At 41.4% G+C, this 15747-nt stretch overlaps 1 protein-coding gene across 1 annotated transcript in view; it reads right to left on the bottom strand.

Moving 5' to 3' along the window:
• Positions 1–308: 308 nt before the first annotated feature.
• The window catches only part of LOC104638773 (cytosolic phospholipase A2 epsilon-like), a 34019-nt gene continuing 18580 nt past the window's right edge, over positions 309–15747 (bottom strand). The window contains exons 10-21 of the mRNA XM_010306657.2: positions 15636–15722; positions 14457–14494; positions 12439–12586; positions 11403–11539; positions 10290–10512; positions 8693–8807; positions 7459–7596; positions 5942–6049; positions 4530–4721; positions 3579–3745; positions 1638–1824; positions 309–544 (exon numbers count right to left, since the gene is read on the bottom strand). Of these exons, the coding sequence (XP_010304959.2) occupies positions 336–544; positions 1638–1824; positions 3579–3745; positions 4530–4721; positions 5942–6049; positions 7459–7596; positions 8693–8807; positions 10290–10512; positions 11403–11539; positions 12439–12586; positions 14457–14494; positions 15636–15722 (1749 nt within the window). The 3' untranslated portion in view covers positions 309–335. The remainder of the gene's footprint in view (positions 545–1637; positions 1825–3578; positions 3746–4529; positions 4722–5941; positions 6050–7458; positions 7597–8692; positions 8808–10289; positions 10513–11402; positions 11540–12438; positions 12587–14456; positions 14495–15635; positions 15723–15747) is intronic.

Below are 15747 nucleotides of genomic sequence, written 5' to 3'. Positions count from 1 at the left end.
GGTGGTAAAAAATTATTTTCCTATATGTCATACATTATAATAAGTTAGGCTTAAAATAACACTATTTTAAAAATCTAGCAAGGATTTTAGGTAAAGTGTGTTCTACAGACAACCTTAATTTAGGGAACAAAAGCATATGTAAAAATTTCCCAGGCAATGTCTTTACCTATAAAGGCCACTTCCTGGGAATGGAAAAAACCCCAACAACCCACTGAGCCACCTGGGGTAGTTTCTTTCTGTAGCTCAGAACGGCCGGTGTTCAAAAAGCTATGTCCTTTCTGCCTCCTAGAGCATGGAAAACTCCTCTGAGAAGATAGGGGCAGTTGGACGGGTGATCAGCACATGTTTTGCCTTCTCCTTTGCATTGCTATCTGCAAGGCCTGCATAATCATCTGTGAGTTGTTCAGGACGTTGTATTCACTGAGGTTCAGCAGCCGGCGGTAATTCTCATCAGTATACCTGACCGAGAACATGCAGTAGGGGGAAAAGCGACTTGTCAAATCAAGTTGTCCTCCCTCCATCTCTGAGCAACAGCGCTTGACACCTGGAGAGAAAGAGAAGTTGCTGCTGTGACATGGTGCTTATCTCAGTCATAGGGTTTAAATGCACAAAAACTGCGGGTCATATATCCCCATCCCTAGTCAAGAGAACATTGTGTGATGAGGGCAGAAAGGAGAGGTGAGGGACAGCTTTGTAATGGTCATCTACAGCTTACTCATAAACATCTGTCTCATTAAAGCCATGGATCAGTCAAGGGTATCAGCCTGAAAGGGCACTCCAACAGCCATTGCTGGTGCACTGCAGGTCTTATCCTGAGCAGCTGGGTCTCTGCGAACCATGGCTAAGGGAGGGGAGTTGCTAGTAACAGAACAGAATTTAAGTGAGAGAGGAATAATAGAAACAATTGGAAACTTAAAGTTCCTGCAATCCTGAATTCAGTCTCAGGGGACCTGCCACCAGGATCCATCCCTGCCTTTCCATTTCTTGTGTCTCTCAAATTCCACAAAAGCAAAATTTTAGACTTTACATCCCTGCTACCAAAGAGCAACGCAAATACATCCTAGTAACTGGCAGTAAAGGAGAGGAATACAAAGCAGGTGGCCTGGCAGAAAAAGAATGACAGGCCCCGTGCACAGCACAGCGAACGTAGCGACCCCTGGGCTGATGCTGTACGAAAAGGAGACACACTAATCTTGACATTGCAGGAGTTCAGCCTGACAGCCAGGTTCTTGCTCTCCCACCATTCATACATGGCACTATGCCTCCTCAAGTGTAGAATGAACTCCCTGGGCAACAGACAATATATGTAGGGGAAAATAATCTGTGTGAGCTATACTTTTCCTGGGAAAACCCCCAAACTTTTACAATTAGCTAGCAACACTTTATTTTACAAATGGGAGAGAGATGAAGGTAAACACCATCCAGAAGACAAAGGCTGAGTCTACCCTCTCAGGGCCACAAAGATGACATGAATGGACAGACTAGTTTTGGCAGGGGTGGGGAAAACAGATTTAATTAGCTGAAGTGCTCCCCCATGAACCCAGCCAGCAAAGATAGCCAGCAGCAGATAAAGTCTCCACCTGAGTCAGGGGCAGTGGTGTCTTTTGATTAATGCTTTGCCATTACTTGTAACTTACCGGGTGCTTTGTACTCTCGGAAGGTGTCATTCACAAGAGGAAGAAAAATCACTATCGGACATCCTGGCAAATCTGAATCTTGGAAGATGTAGCACTCCTTCAGATTTTTCTTATCTTCATCAGTCAGAGAAATTTTGGGGAATGGGATTTTCTGCTCTGAGTAGTATTTATACGCCTTATCTAGAGACTGGAGTATCATAGAAATGGTCAGCACTGGAATTCAACTTGGTTGTCTTAAAGCTCCAAAATTGTTATCTAGTATTAAGGTTTAGTGATTCAGATCCATAGGGTGGGTTCCTTCTTATAAAGGTTACTCTACGTATAATTATCACACACAGTAACCAGAAGGCTAATCACAAGTTGTAAACACAATTTGAGAGTTAGATAATTCTTCCAGGACACTGCTTTTTAAAAAATGGAAGCAATTTGCAGAAGTTTAGCGTAAAGCACGCAGCTTGAGTAAATAAAAAAGCCTGTGTTTAATATATTGTATAGAATTCATTAGAAAAGAAAACCACAGCAAGAAAATGTTTCAGGTGTCCAGAGGAGGGCCATGAAGATGATCAGAGGGCTGGAGCACCTCTCCTATGAGGACAGGCTGAGAGAGTTGGGGTTGTTCAGCCTGGAGAAGAGAAGGCTCCAGGGAGACCTTCTAGCAGCCTTCCAGTACCTGAAGGGGCCTACAGGAAATCTGGAGAGGGACCGGTTACAAAAGCACGGAGTGACAGGACAAGGGGTGATGGCCTTAAGTTGAAGGAGGGGAGATTTAGATTAGATGTTAGGAAGAAATTCTTCCTTGTGAGGGTGGTGAGGCATGGGAACAAGTTGTCCAGAGAGGTTGTGGAGGCCACATCCCTGGAAGCGTTCAAGGCCAGGTTGGATGGGAGTTGAACTAGGTAATCCTAATATGGATTACCTAATAATAATTACCTAATAAGGACCCTTCCAACCCAAGCCATTCTATGATTCTATGATTATTATGTGCTTGGAAGCCAGGAGATAAGAAAGTTAAGTTTGAAGGTGCAATTATGTCTGTGCCTGTGCAAGCTTTATGGCACAGTGTTAATTGAGATTGATAGTTTACCGAGAAAGTACAAGCCTATACTGCACCTTTTCCCCAAAATGTTTAACAAAATATCATGTCCTACAATGTACTGAGTTATTTACTCTGCACCATCTAATAGTGGACACCATCAAATAGGAAACAGTTTCTACTAAAGTGCTTAAAATTGCAGCAGCGTTTCTTCATAAAATTAATCTAGACAATGTATGAGGCTGAAAGGAAATTTCATTACACGTAAGTCTCATGCATCATATGGCTTATTAACAGTAGCACAGCTGTTCTCACTCACAAAAAATAATTCTACTTAAGTGGGCCAAGATGCTTAATAGCGAGTTTCTAACTAACATCAGTTTCTGAGATATAAAGACCCTAACTTCTTTTCTGCAAGGCCTTATAGACAGCTAATTAACTTTATTTCCATGAAACTGGAGTTTCTGCAGGAAGGTGCTTGTAATTGAATTTTCCTAGTAGCATCTTATTTGTCAGCCCAGAAATGATCTGCCCCTGACTATCCACTTAACCCTTTTTATATTCTAACTTAAGTCAGGAGAAATAGCTTTCCCATCTTTATGCAAATTCCTGTGCAGGGTCTGAAAACCTGCTTGACTGAGCATAAAGCAGAAAATGCTCTTCCCATCATTCTGGAAGAGACCATGCTGATGTCCTCTTGAATAATTCAACAAGGTCATAAACCAGCAAGAGAGATTCCAGGAATGGCAGGAAGAAATAGGAACAACATTAATTGCTACAATGGAAAATATAGGGGAATGCAATAGTTGAAAATGAAACAGCTGAAAAAACTAGCAGTTCCAGGCACTACGGGCTGGACCTTTACAAGCAAAAGGAGAGACAAGACATGGTAACAAGATCCTCCTCACCGATGTATGTGATCCAGTAGTATAACTTAAATATATGATGACATCCACTTCCCTCTGTGGCCTTAAAAGTGGTGGACTGCTGGTATTGATGAAAAATCCAGCGTCTATCATGCCCAGGTGATCAGAATTTTGCATCAGCTGATTGGGATGTGAGTCTAACACAGTGTCTAAAAGGAAAATATTTCTTGGAATGAGAAATGATCTGTAGTATTTTGAATGGAAAAAGAAATGCAAGGTGGAACTGACCATCACAGAGGCCTGGTTTAATTTAATTGCCACACTACTGGATTGTCAAATAAGCATGGGAGGGACTGCAAAATGCCACCTAAGTTGCTGTTCTGAAACATCTTCTATGTTGAGATTCCAGGCAATATATTTCAGTAACTTGTCATACTCTTTAGTGCCAGTAGGCTGCTTCTAATACTTAACCCAAATCTGCCTTGCTTCATTTCAAGCATTGTTTCATCTTTTATCCATCATTGATTTGGAGAACAAAATATTCCCATCTCTTTTTACATTCAGATTTATGCCTCCCCCTCAGTCCCTCTTCTTTGGACTACAAAGCCCCATTCCTTTCCAGTTTTCTCTCTTAGGTCATATTTTCTGGATTGTTCCAGTTGCATCTGAAGTTAGAGGCACAGTCTTGCCAAATGAAGCTTTCTCCTATGTTTACTTCGTTCTTTGCTACTTTAAATTTCGTTCTGTCAGCTGTAAGCCTGTCCTCTTAGTCTGGACCACAGAAATCTCAGCTAAAGCACATAAACACATGCTTACATTTAAAAACAGTCTTATCTACCTGACAACATTGAAGTCTTAGTCTCTTCTCTCCATTCAGAAAATAAATATTCTTTCAGTAGATTTTTTTTTCCCTTGCCAAGCCTGACAGAGCTCTTTCCTAAATTCCCCAAAATGACCTGAAAATTATGCCTGTTAAATATTAGTACCCATTACCTTTCCATCGACAGAAGTGCTCATTCTCCAGGTAGTTGTTATGCAGCTGGTAGCCCTTCAGGAAATTGTGGTGCTGGGCAACAGAGAAGCGGTCAGTCAGTGCTCCCCGAAGGGCGCTGGACAGGGGGCCAGGAGGAGTGTACATGCGAGTCCTCAGCTCGTGAGGTCTTGTAGGCAACACTGGGTCTTCATCTAGAGGAGAGGAGAAAAATGGGTGAACCATTTGTTAATTGATGTTCATTTCTGGTTGCCCTGGTGTGTAGGAGATCTCAAGGTTGTTCTGGGATGATTCACTAAACACACAAAACCTATTCTGAAGGAGAGGAGTGTCTGCTGGACAAAGTTCTGCTGATGGTCTTAAGCTTCGGCCTGAAGACAGTTCATCAGAAGCGGTCTTTCGTCCTGGAAAAGCGACACCTTAAGGAAACTAAGTATTTCAGAGAATGTCCTGTCAGAAAGTAAGTTACATATCCTCACAGGAGGGTATCATGAAACAGAGGCAAGTATGTAGAAAATGGGACTGAAGCATACGCTCCCACTCAGTCAGATGGGTAACAACAGGGCACCACAAGGTCTATTGCAACAGTGACCACTTCTACCTGATAATCACCCATGGCTACATGAGCATATGCTTAATCAGTAGCATGACAGTATCCCAAGAAAACCTAGGGCATACATTCATATTTAGAAACTACAGGTAGTTTTCAGGGTGACTACATGGCAGCATATGTGGGTGAAAAGTAGAAATGACATAAGGTGTGGTTTCTTGAAATCACAACCTGCTTTGCCGGACCAAGTGACTGACAGTGCAGCAGGAGAGACTTGGTGGTTTCCATCATTGCACAGATGAATTTCTTTATTTTCAGGATGTCTGTAATTATAGTTACTATCATGTTACATGATTTAGCAATAAACCCATGGTTTCTGTATTGCTTCAGAAAATACCCACTGGGCCTCATTTATCTTTGTACCAAGATGAATCCAATGCAGTAATTACTGTACTGAGTAATAAAATAAAACCCCAGGAAATATTGATTAGCCAATTGATATTCAGGTTTATTCTCTTATTTATATTTACAGGCAGCAAAAATAACTTTATTCTCTGCCACTGGTTCTTGGTTCTGTATTGCTGAGTGAGAATGGGCAATGCCAAAACACTTCCTGAGAAATATGTGACCCCTCTAAAGCTTCCTCTTAAGGACAGAGCCTTTTAATCAGTAGGGTTTTAGTAAGCCTAGTAATTACAGCAGCATTTCCTTGATTACCCTCCTCCTCTTAGTCTTTACGGTGGGAGGGGTCGTCGTTATCTCTTAGGAGTATCGTATGGAGCTGGCTTCAACCTAGTTGACCAGATGATGCCAAAAGGCATCCAGAAGACTAAGTAACCATTAATAAAAGGCTTAATTTCTCACCAACTTCTTCTATTCTGTCTTGTGTCCATCTCTTCCAGAAGTCCTCTGAACTGTGGGACAGTCCCCATATTTGTAATAGGTTCACAGAAAATATACTGCTCCACATACCTGTAAAGGGAATTAGTGAACACAAGGACACATTCTAACAAGAAACTGCCTTTTTCCTTCTATTTTGATCTCCTGGATTAATTTTTGAATGGGCTTAATTCAAATATTTCTAAGCTTTTGGGCTATTAAATTCCTCTTAACTTTCTATGGCATTGGTTTGGGTCATGCTGCTGTTAGTTCTGTGCCTAACCTACCTCATGGCTCTGCTGCACAGTAGAGAGAAGAATGCAAAGGAAGTAAAGGAGAAAAAAACACTTGCTTGAGAAGTGAAATAAGAGCTCAGGTAGTGTACATCACAAAAACGTCTTTTCCATCCCTGCCTTCCTTACTCCAGCTTCTCTTTTCCTGCACATGCTCTGATCAGCTTTCACACACCCTGAATTGTTTTGCAGCAGGATGAACTGGGTCTTCAGCCATTTGGTTTGTAAGAGATCCCACACCGCAGCACAGATGCAGTGGGCTCCTGCTCCACTGTGCACTCTTTTCTCCACCCAGGATTGCCCCTCTCTGCCTCCCCACAGGGGCACTGGTGGCTTTGTTGATAAAATATAATGCCACTATTTCATCTGCCGTTGTATATTTATATATGTGTTCTAATTAGTCTACCACAATCTGACTTTTTAATTTTCAGTGGGGCACAGAAACCAGTATGGCACACACAATATGTAGAAAATTAATTTCCCAGTAGTGGACCAGGTAAAAAGGGCCAGCCCAAGAGGTAGTATTTTAAAGATACTCCTTGGGATTACAGACTATTTAATATCACAGTGTGTTTACTGAAACCAAGGAGTTTCTATGCAGTACGAGTATAAGAAGAGATGACTGAAACTGAACTTGCACCGCTGTGTGTCCCCCTGCTAGTCATTCTGACTCCTTGGTAAAGGGATATTATTACTTCTACATGCAACCCATCAGTACAAGTCAGGGACTGACCAGAGAGATTCAGACACCCTTCACTTCCGCTCTCATTTTTCATCCTGGGCAGTCTACATCTTTAGTAGATAGGATTCTTTACATGGAGTTAAAGTTAAACCTTGCAGTGGAAGCACAGCTGCAGGTTTCCTGCTCTCTCAAAATTTTCGTTATGTTGGAGTGCATTCAGAGAGAAATCAGAAGAATAACCAAAGAAGTGGGAACTATTCCTTACAATGAAAGAATTAAGGAGCTTTATCTATTCCATCTATAAGACACAATGTTAAAAAGTTTGTGCATACCAAAACAGTGACAAGAAACTGAAAAAGATGTGGGATTTTACTGTACTCTTTTGGACAAACTACCACATACACCCATTTCCTGGCAGGCGATATCATAGCAGCATTCAGTATGTTAGACCAGAAATATCCACCCTCCGGTTAAGAGTGTTGCACCCCTCCAAAGTGCCTCTGTGCCAGGACAATGCAATACATCACCTTGAAGGTAGCAGATCCGGGATTCAGGGACCTTTTTTAACAAGCGTCCCATGAAGAACTCACTTCCGAAATGCTCTGTGCGAACAAAGGCGCCGTACTTCAGCAGTCCCACCTCGTAGGGGGTGAATTCCACCCACTCTGCAATACAGCCACAACAGGACACTTAGAGAGCTCTCAGCTGGGTGTGGAGAGAGGGGCGGCTAGGACGTACATGGGTCTGACTACTGTTTGCTGCCCTGCCTTTGCAAAGCCTTGTTTGTAAATGACCGCCCGCATGGCCCGGCAGCCGAGCTCGGACACTGTGGCAACGGGGAGGCAGGAGCAGCTACGCCGCTCGTGGTGGTGCTGCTGGTGGCACAAGGCACTTGCAAGGAGCACAGCAAGGCTCCAGCTCTTACACACCCCGTGCACAAGCACCAGTGCAGGGTTCTCCAATGTGCATGAGGTCTCACTCTGGCCTTGCATACGCCACAACTAGGTGAAAGTACTTCCACTGTTATCAACACAGTTAATTTAACTTCCATTGAATAATTTAATTATGTACAAAGACAGGTACTCAGGTCTTCAGAAAAGAGTTATTATACTCTTTATATGTGATACTAAGGAAGACAGAACTAGCCCTTGACTTTCTCAGATGCCCTCTCCAAGTGAAGTGCAGTTGTCTGATATAACTGCAGTGTGAGCAAAGACAGAAAGGTCACGGATCATAATTTCCTTTTTGTTCAGAAGTGGTTCATTTTTTTCACCTCAACAATAAAAAAATTGATCTGAATTTCTTCTCTGCCTCTTCTCCTCCTCCAGCTGCTTCTCCTCATGGAAAAAAAAAATAACCAAAACAATGAGCAAAGCAAAAGATTCAGTTGGGAGTAGGTTGGATGCTTTCCCAAATTTTATTATGACTATGTGGTCTTCCTTTATATTGAAACTGGGCATTGACAGAAAGCAGTATTTAATTCTCAGACAATTCCAGTACTTCTTATTCTAGGTGGATCAGATAATATTTCAAAAATGGCCTTTCTGGCAGGATTTTGACTGCATATGTCTAGACAGTGAAATGCTGATCTCAAAAAGTTCTTCTACTAACATCATAAGGCATGGAGGTGATGGTTATTTCTCCAAAAAGCAACTAACACACCAGGACTCTTTTCTCCAAGTGCTACCAAGCAGAGAAGAGTGAATCATAGGAATTCAGTTGCCAATTCTAGCCCCACAGGATCTGAAACTTCATCCTTACCTTTGAAATCATTGGTGCTGTAATTGTCCCGGACACTGACCGACACATAGATGGGCAGTGGGTTCTGGCCATCACACAGTGCTTCTTGCTGCTCTGAAAGTTTGTGGGGATCTTTCTGTTTTTGAAGAAAAACAGTTATGTGAGAAGAGATGGAAACAACGCATGGTGGTTTTGATGGCCCCAGCGCTAGAGGAGTCTGGTGGCTCTGTCCCCAGCATGCAGGACATGCCATGGCAGCTCCATTGCACAGAGCACTGCGGGCACCCACCCCCTGGTGACGGACCAGTCTCCCAGGGTCCAGCCTGACTTTGTGTATGGGTTCACAAAAAGAAGAGGAGGAGGAAAACTATTTCTGCATAGATGTCTGTACGTAATAGAAAGTACTGCCCTGGCAAGTAGGAGAAGGGGCAAGCTGCCCCTTAGGATTAGGAGAGTAGTGAGCAGTCCTTGCTCTCCTGGGGCTGAAGGAAGCCCTTGAGCATGTCAGCACTGAGTTTCCTTTCTTAGTACACAACAGCTATCACAGTCCAGCCTTGCACGGGGACTTGAATTTGGCAGCAAATTATTTGCATCTCACCCAGCTTCTTTTCTAGAAAAGCATATATTCTTATTGAAGAGGTTTGTAAAAAAAGTAATATCTCATGAACTACTGACAAATATAAGAGCAGCTAGTTCTGGCAGATTAGAGAGAGGTTAGTGGTTACATAGCAATAGTCAGCACTGCTCAAAGGGAAAGATGCTGGACTAGATTGTGAGGAGGACCTCATCTAGCTGAGATTAAATGAGAGGCAGCTATTCAGCTTATACCTTTGTTTAATATATAGTGTTCCTCTCTGTATGTATTTATTTTCTGTTTACATATAATACTATATATGTACTTATATAAAAACAAATAAATAAACCCAAATGAATGGCTGAATGGCTGTAGCATTCCTGCCCCCACTGGAGCACACCTCTGGTCAATCCTCAACCATTTGTCCCTTCCCACTTCCCAAGTGCCAAAGCACACATCCTTGAACTGTGGTCCAGCTGGAGAGAAGAGGGAGTGGACTGCTGTACTGTAAGTGTAGAAGATTCAAATAATAGAAAAGCAAATTTTTTAATGGTTGTAAAAATGTATAGCACTTAAACTAGCTACAGTCTGAGCAGTCCTTCTCAGCAAAAGTAAAATATGCATTTGCCTCCAGAGTACCTGCAGATCAAGTTACCTGCCAGTGGATGCAAATCACTAAGTACTCTAGGTGTTCCTTGCTTTCTTCAGATAGTTTTCACACTGTTGAGATTGCTCTGCTTTGCATCTTGCACTCTTTTTGCATGCATAATCTGCATCTTAGGCAGACTGCCCGAGATTGCCTCCACTTCTATGTAAATACCAGCCAGAGTTCAAACAGCTGCATCCACAACCTAGTTTATTAACATACAGGATGCATTTCTCCCTAGGCAGAATATTAAAGGAAAGTAAAATATCTGGGAGTTTGTTGACATGGAGAACTCCACTCTGTTTTGAGGTAGGTTCCCTGAAATGATGGGCTAGTTTCCTCTCCATTCACTGAGAGAAAAATACATGGTTCTCTAAGAAATGCAATACACATCATACCCCATCATTTAGTAAATACTCGATCATGAGCCCCCAAAGATCTATAAATGATGTCCTGTATCCTTCTTCTTTCCGCTGACAAAGCTGCTTGTTGTAGTACTTCATGCGATCCATAGAGAAACAGCCCATCTTGCATTTGGTTGCTTGTTTCTGGGCTTCCCCAATATGCGAGTCCAGGTCCTTCTGTGACCAGTAGGCATCTCTGTATAAGTTGGCCATGGTCCTGGAGAAAGATAATACAGACAGCAAAAGTCAAAAGGAGCAAAAAGAGTCTTGAAATTTTGCACCTTTGGGGACAGGGGGTTACATTAAGGGATTCACTTCTGCTAATACATAGTCTGGTTTTGCTGCTCCAGCCAGTAGAATAAACACTCTAGAGTTTCTATGACTGTTTTAAAGATGGCCCTGAAGAATAAGGTAGTTTTTAATGTTCTTGACTTATTTTTAATGACAACTGTCAGCAGCTTAAGGGATAAAATTGCCAGGTGTAAACATAGGTACATTTCTGAAGCACAAATTAGGCAGAAAATTATAAATTTTCTTTGCTTGTTTTCTGTAACCAATAATCAGTTCACATGAGCTTCTGTGTGAATCCTCTATTTTACCAACCTTCCCTACGTGGGACCATCAGATGTTGGGCAGTTATAGGTCCTGTGAGCAGAGGAACTCAGTCCTTTCGCAAACTGACAGGTTGCAGGGGTAAGTGTGCACTGTCCTGCAGTTTCCTCTGCGTGACCAGTCAGAAAGCAGAGCCAGTCTCAGAAGTTACTGGGAGCAACAACTGGGACATTAGGGGAAAGAGGAAAAGGCGTGATGCTATGGACAGTCTTACATCCACAGTAACTACTTTCTTAGAAACCATTTTGACAAGTGTAATTGTCATATACATATTTAACTGCTGCAAATGTGGAGTTGAAAAGCACAGTAAAGAATTGATAACAAAAAAACGGTGCATCAGGTCCAGCTAATATTTTATGGCCTGTTATTGAGAAACAGCTTGTTTCTACGACGTTTAAAGAAAATCTTCTCATCTTGTCAGCTTTCAGAAGCTCTTCTCCACAGCAGCATCACCCTCAAAAGGCCTGGTCAAGCCTGTTGCACAAGCTGGCTTACCACGTGGTGCCGGACAACCCACTGATGTATGTTACGCAGTCCAGGAGATTTAATTTCTTGAGTCCCATAAGGCTGCCGTATAGTCCTGTCATTGACTTCAGTCCTCCACCTGTCGTGATGATAGCCACAACAGGGACCTGTCAGGCAGAGGAGGATGGGACATTCACACTGACAGCATTCAACATGGCATCCCAGATTGCGGTGGGGTCTGGCCCAGGTCCTGATCTCAGACCCCAGGTCCATTTTCAGAAGGAAAGACTCCAAAACCTAGTAATGACAGCTACTGCTGCTTCCCTTTGGATAAACATGGGTTCAGAGATTAACTCATACCTGGGTTCTTGCCAATCTCTAGGGTGAACAGGGGCACAGATGAACAAGAAGAAATCCTTCTGTGGAGGCGACAATGTATTTTCTCTACATTTCCCACTCCTTTGCCACTTTTTTCTCATTTCACACATCTACTACTACTGTATCAAAATCCACATGCCAAGCCCATGAAGAAATACACTCAGTTCACAGCCAGTGTTGTTAAGCTACCCTCATCAATGCTGTTATTCTTCAGCATCGTGAAGTTACTTTAAAATAAATTATATTTATCTTAAGAAATTTCAAAACTGCAAGAAAAGTAAGATATTATATGAAGCACGCAGAGATGTTTATCCTAAATTCTCACAAAATTATAAAATTTGAACAAGGGGAGAACTCTTTGCTATGTAACGTATTTAACATGCACACAGTATTTCTGAACCAAACCAGTTAAAGCGTTGGATGGTAGGGATGAACACACCTCAAATCTGACAGATTCCAAATTGACAGTCATGAAGGATGCAATTACTGCAACTAGTGTTTCTTGCAATAACAAACCTTGGCAGCAGAAGCAAATGTACTGAAGACACATGGACGAACTGGTACCCGCACAACAGATACACATGGCCCATTTTCCTGACTACTCATCTAGCAGAGTACATGAAGGCACTAGAAATTCAAGATCTACGTGCCCCCCCCCCCCCCCCCCAACCCCCCAACACACACATACTTCAAAATCCTGCAGGTCCTGTTGTAGGTGAAAAACATTTTTCAGGGCACTTGCTACATATCTCTTTCTTTTCCCCAGGAAAGCCATCTCCTCCGAACACAAATCAAACCCAAAGCGCATGTCCAGGTCTTGGTGGCATGAACAATTACTATGATAAAAACAGACACATATTTTAGATATTAACACAGCCATATCAAACTTAGGAATTTGATCAAAGATAATCTACAGCACGCTTTCCTTCAAACAGGGTGATGCAATGTGACAGGAGCAAGAGAGAATAGTCTAACTATTTTTAAAAGTAAGAAAACTTATTTTAATTAGTAAGCTTACCCAGTGGCATTATATCCCATTATTACTAATTGATGAAGAAACAATGTACAGTATTTACAAACAAAACAAAATATTTAAATGAATATTCTAAAACTAAAATAACTACAAGTTTAGAAAACCTGTGCAAATGGTCAAAAGTGATTTCTTGGGGTATTTTCTCATTCTATATCTAAAATAAACCAAATATTCAAATGTTGGCATTTCCCATGTGAAGGAAAAATCTTGTTTCGAGCAACTCGAGTGGGAACACATCCCCCTCTAGCGGTGATCATCGCTGGGGAGGAAACCCATCCAACCCGCCTGCCAGGCATGGGTGGCCAGATAACCCTGCTCGCTGGAGGAATGACCTCGATGACATCCAGCCCCTGGATGGATGGAGATGGGTCACTGAGTTCAGTGGGGCAGGATTTCACCCCCGCTGCTCTGGTCTGTGTGCACTTGCACAAGCTGTCTCACAGGTCAACGCTGGCAGTTGTATTTCACATCAACCTTGACTTAAATATTGTAAAGCATAATATTCCTCAGAGGAAGATTTCATTTGCACCAGCTTTGAAATTTAATAAGTCATTCCTTAAAATGCCACTGTTGCAGGTAATTTCCCTGGGCATTTGTGCACTTCTGCTCGCTAAACTCTCTCCTGTCTCTTCCTGCCCTGCGCCTACAAGACATCGATAGGCAAAAGATCTGGCATGGTGTCTTCAGGCCAGGCATTGTAAAATGGCAAGGGTTTACTTCTTCTATCAGTGACAGAACTTCTCTTTTCTACTGAGTCCATAATTTCAAAGAAACTAGTAATGAAATTTATTTATGAGATTTCTCCATCATCAGATCTGGATAAAATCAGCCAAATGAATACAAATATATTATTAAATGAAGATATGCAAGGGGAATTGAGTTAGGTGGAGCTGCAAAAGCCACTGTCCATTGTAAATCAAGATGCAAACAAACTGCTTTTAAAATTCTCTAGAAATAAAATAAATAAGCAGGAAGTATTTTTCCTGTCCTGGAATAATACTGGTTTTCCTGTTGTCATTGATCACTTGCCTTTCTGAAATAAATGACAGAAAACTCTGAATTCAAAATTAAGTTATTTTTCCCTTTTATTTCCTAGACAGGTACACACACAAAAAGATCAGTTTGCCCAGTTCTGTGTGTTACATACAGCTATGGATAACATGAAACATCTTCATGCTTACTGATGAGTATTAATGAGCATGTCTATAGATGTCAAATCACTAGCCACATTGTCTACCTTAGTTTCTACTCAATATACAGTATAAATGGACTTAACAGAATACAAGGTTTTTCATTACTGAATATTGACAATTAAGAAAAAAAAATGTTCATCATTTCTGCTCAAATTTAATGTTTACTCCTGTCTATTCTGGGTTTTTTAGTCAGCTTTGTTCTTTTTGTGAATTTCAGAGACTGACATTGTTCAAAAATAATATTCTGTGGTGAGAAGGAAAGAGATAATGCTGAAGGAAATACATATTTATTGACATTTATTGATTAATGCCAAATCTTCCTAAGGCTAATTATGTATAATATACTGTGAGCGTATTTTATGTTTTATTAAAAGCACATTCTAGTTTTCAGACTGAGAATGCCTGCTTGTGTCACTTCCATGTGGCTAAAACAATATAAAAATCAATAACCCAAGTCTTTAGGAACAGAAGATCTCTTACCAGCTTTGTGCTCTCACATTCAAGTCAAATCTTTTCTCCTGGAAAATAAGAATGTGTACTGTAATTCTATTTTAATTTTAAAATGTCTTTTTTCCCTTTCTGTCTTGGGGTAAGAGCTCGATTTAGACCCCAGCAAGGTCTGGCAATCGCAAAGTTAAATGTCTGATAGCTTGGCATATATTTCCAAAAGCATTCACTTATCCTTAGTGGAACATGCCTACCCACAGATCCCAAATATTTCCAGGCTGCAGAAACCACTAACAGTCTTGGTTAGTCTAGGAGGTTCCTGAGACTCATGCAGTAGGTCCCGTTTCTTGTGTTATTCACAAGCTTTCTGCAGCACCCTGAAGTACCAACTTTTGTACGTTTCCCGTTCTTTATGCTCTAATCTTTGCAGCAGATCTTTGACATCCTGGCCACAGTCTCAAAGTGAACAGACTGCAAGTCTGCATTTGCTTCTGCCAAGACTTCATCCTGTCTTAAAATTTTTATTGCAACCTTTATATTAACTGTCAAAAAGTGCTCTGTTCTGAGAAGATGTTTTAATGGCCCTGAAATCTGATGTTCTCCTATGTCTTCACAGCATAACAATTAATATTTGGACAAGATTGTCCCTAATAATCTGGACATCTGTAGATGTTTCTTAGCAGAAACACATTTTTTTTATAGTAAGGATCTTTTTCTTCTATTAATTTCATTCAAAATTATACAGCACATACATCTATTTCAATATTCTCATTCCATTCTTTAAAATCCATATGCTATGTCTAATATTTTTAATATATTTTAATATATTGTCCCTTGAGGCACATGGTTTATGAAGGGTAGATTTATTGACTTTTTCCTAGCTTGTGTCCAAGGAGCAACTTTCCATTTGGACTGTAAACAAAGGAGGGGTGTGAGTCTTTGGGTAAACAGGGAGAGATGTACTGAAGGAATCATATTTTCTGACATTCTTGTTGGTCTCTGTATCCACTACTGGCACATAATGGACACTAATGGAGAGACAACCTGCTTCTGTGGAGAAAACAACTGGAGAAACAAAGCTCCTGTTTGTTCAAGGTCTGAAAAAAAATCAGAACGCTTCTGACCCTCTCAGCAGCCATCTGGGACAATATTATGGGGAATGGTTTCTACTTGAGCGACTTTTTATTCCTAACAGCTGGAAGTGATGCTTACCTCTGCAATGGTCGTTTTCCTTCCCATGGGCAGTGAATTCAGCATCACCACAGGGGACCCCGTCTCTGTACTGTACTTACAGGTCCACTGGGAAAAAAACAAGCTTTAGGAC

This window comes from Balearica regulorum, chromosome 5 (genome assembly GCF_011004875.1).
Source record: "Balearica regulorum gibbericeps isolate bBalReg1 chromosome 5, bBalReg1.pri, whole genome shotgun sequence".
Taxonomy (NCBI): domain Eukaryota; kingdom Metazoa; phylum Chordata; class Aves; order Gruiformes; family Gruidae; genus Balearica; species Balearica regulorum.
The sequence above is the reverse complement of the archived record's forward strand: the minus strand, read 5'-3'. Positions and strand labels throughout refer to the sequence as shown.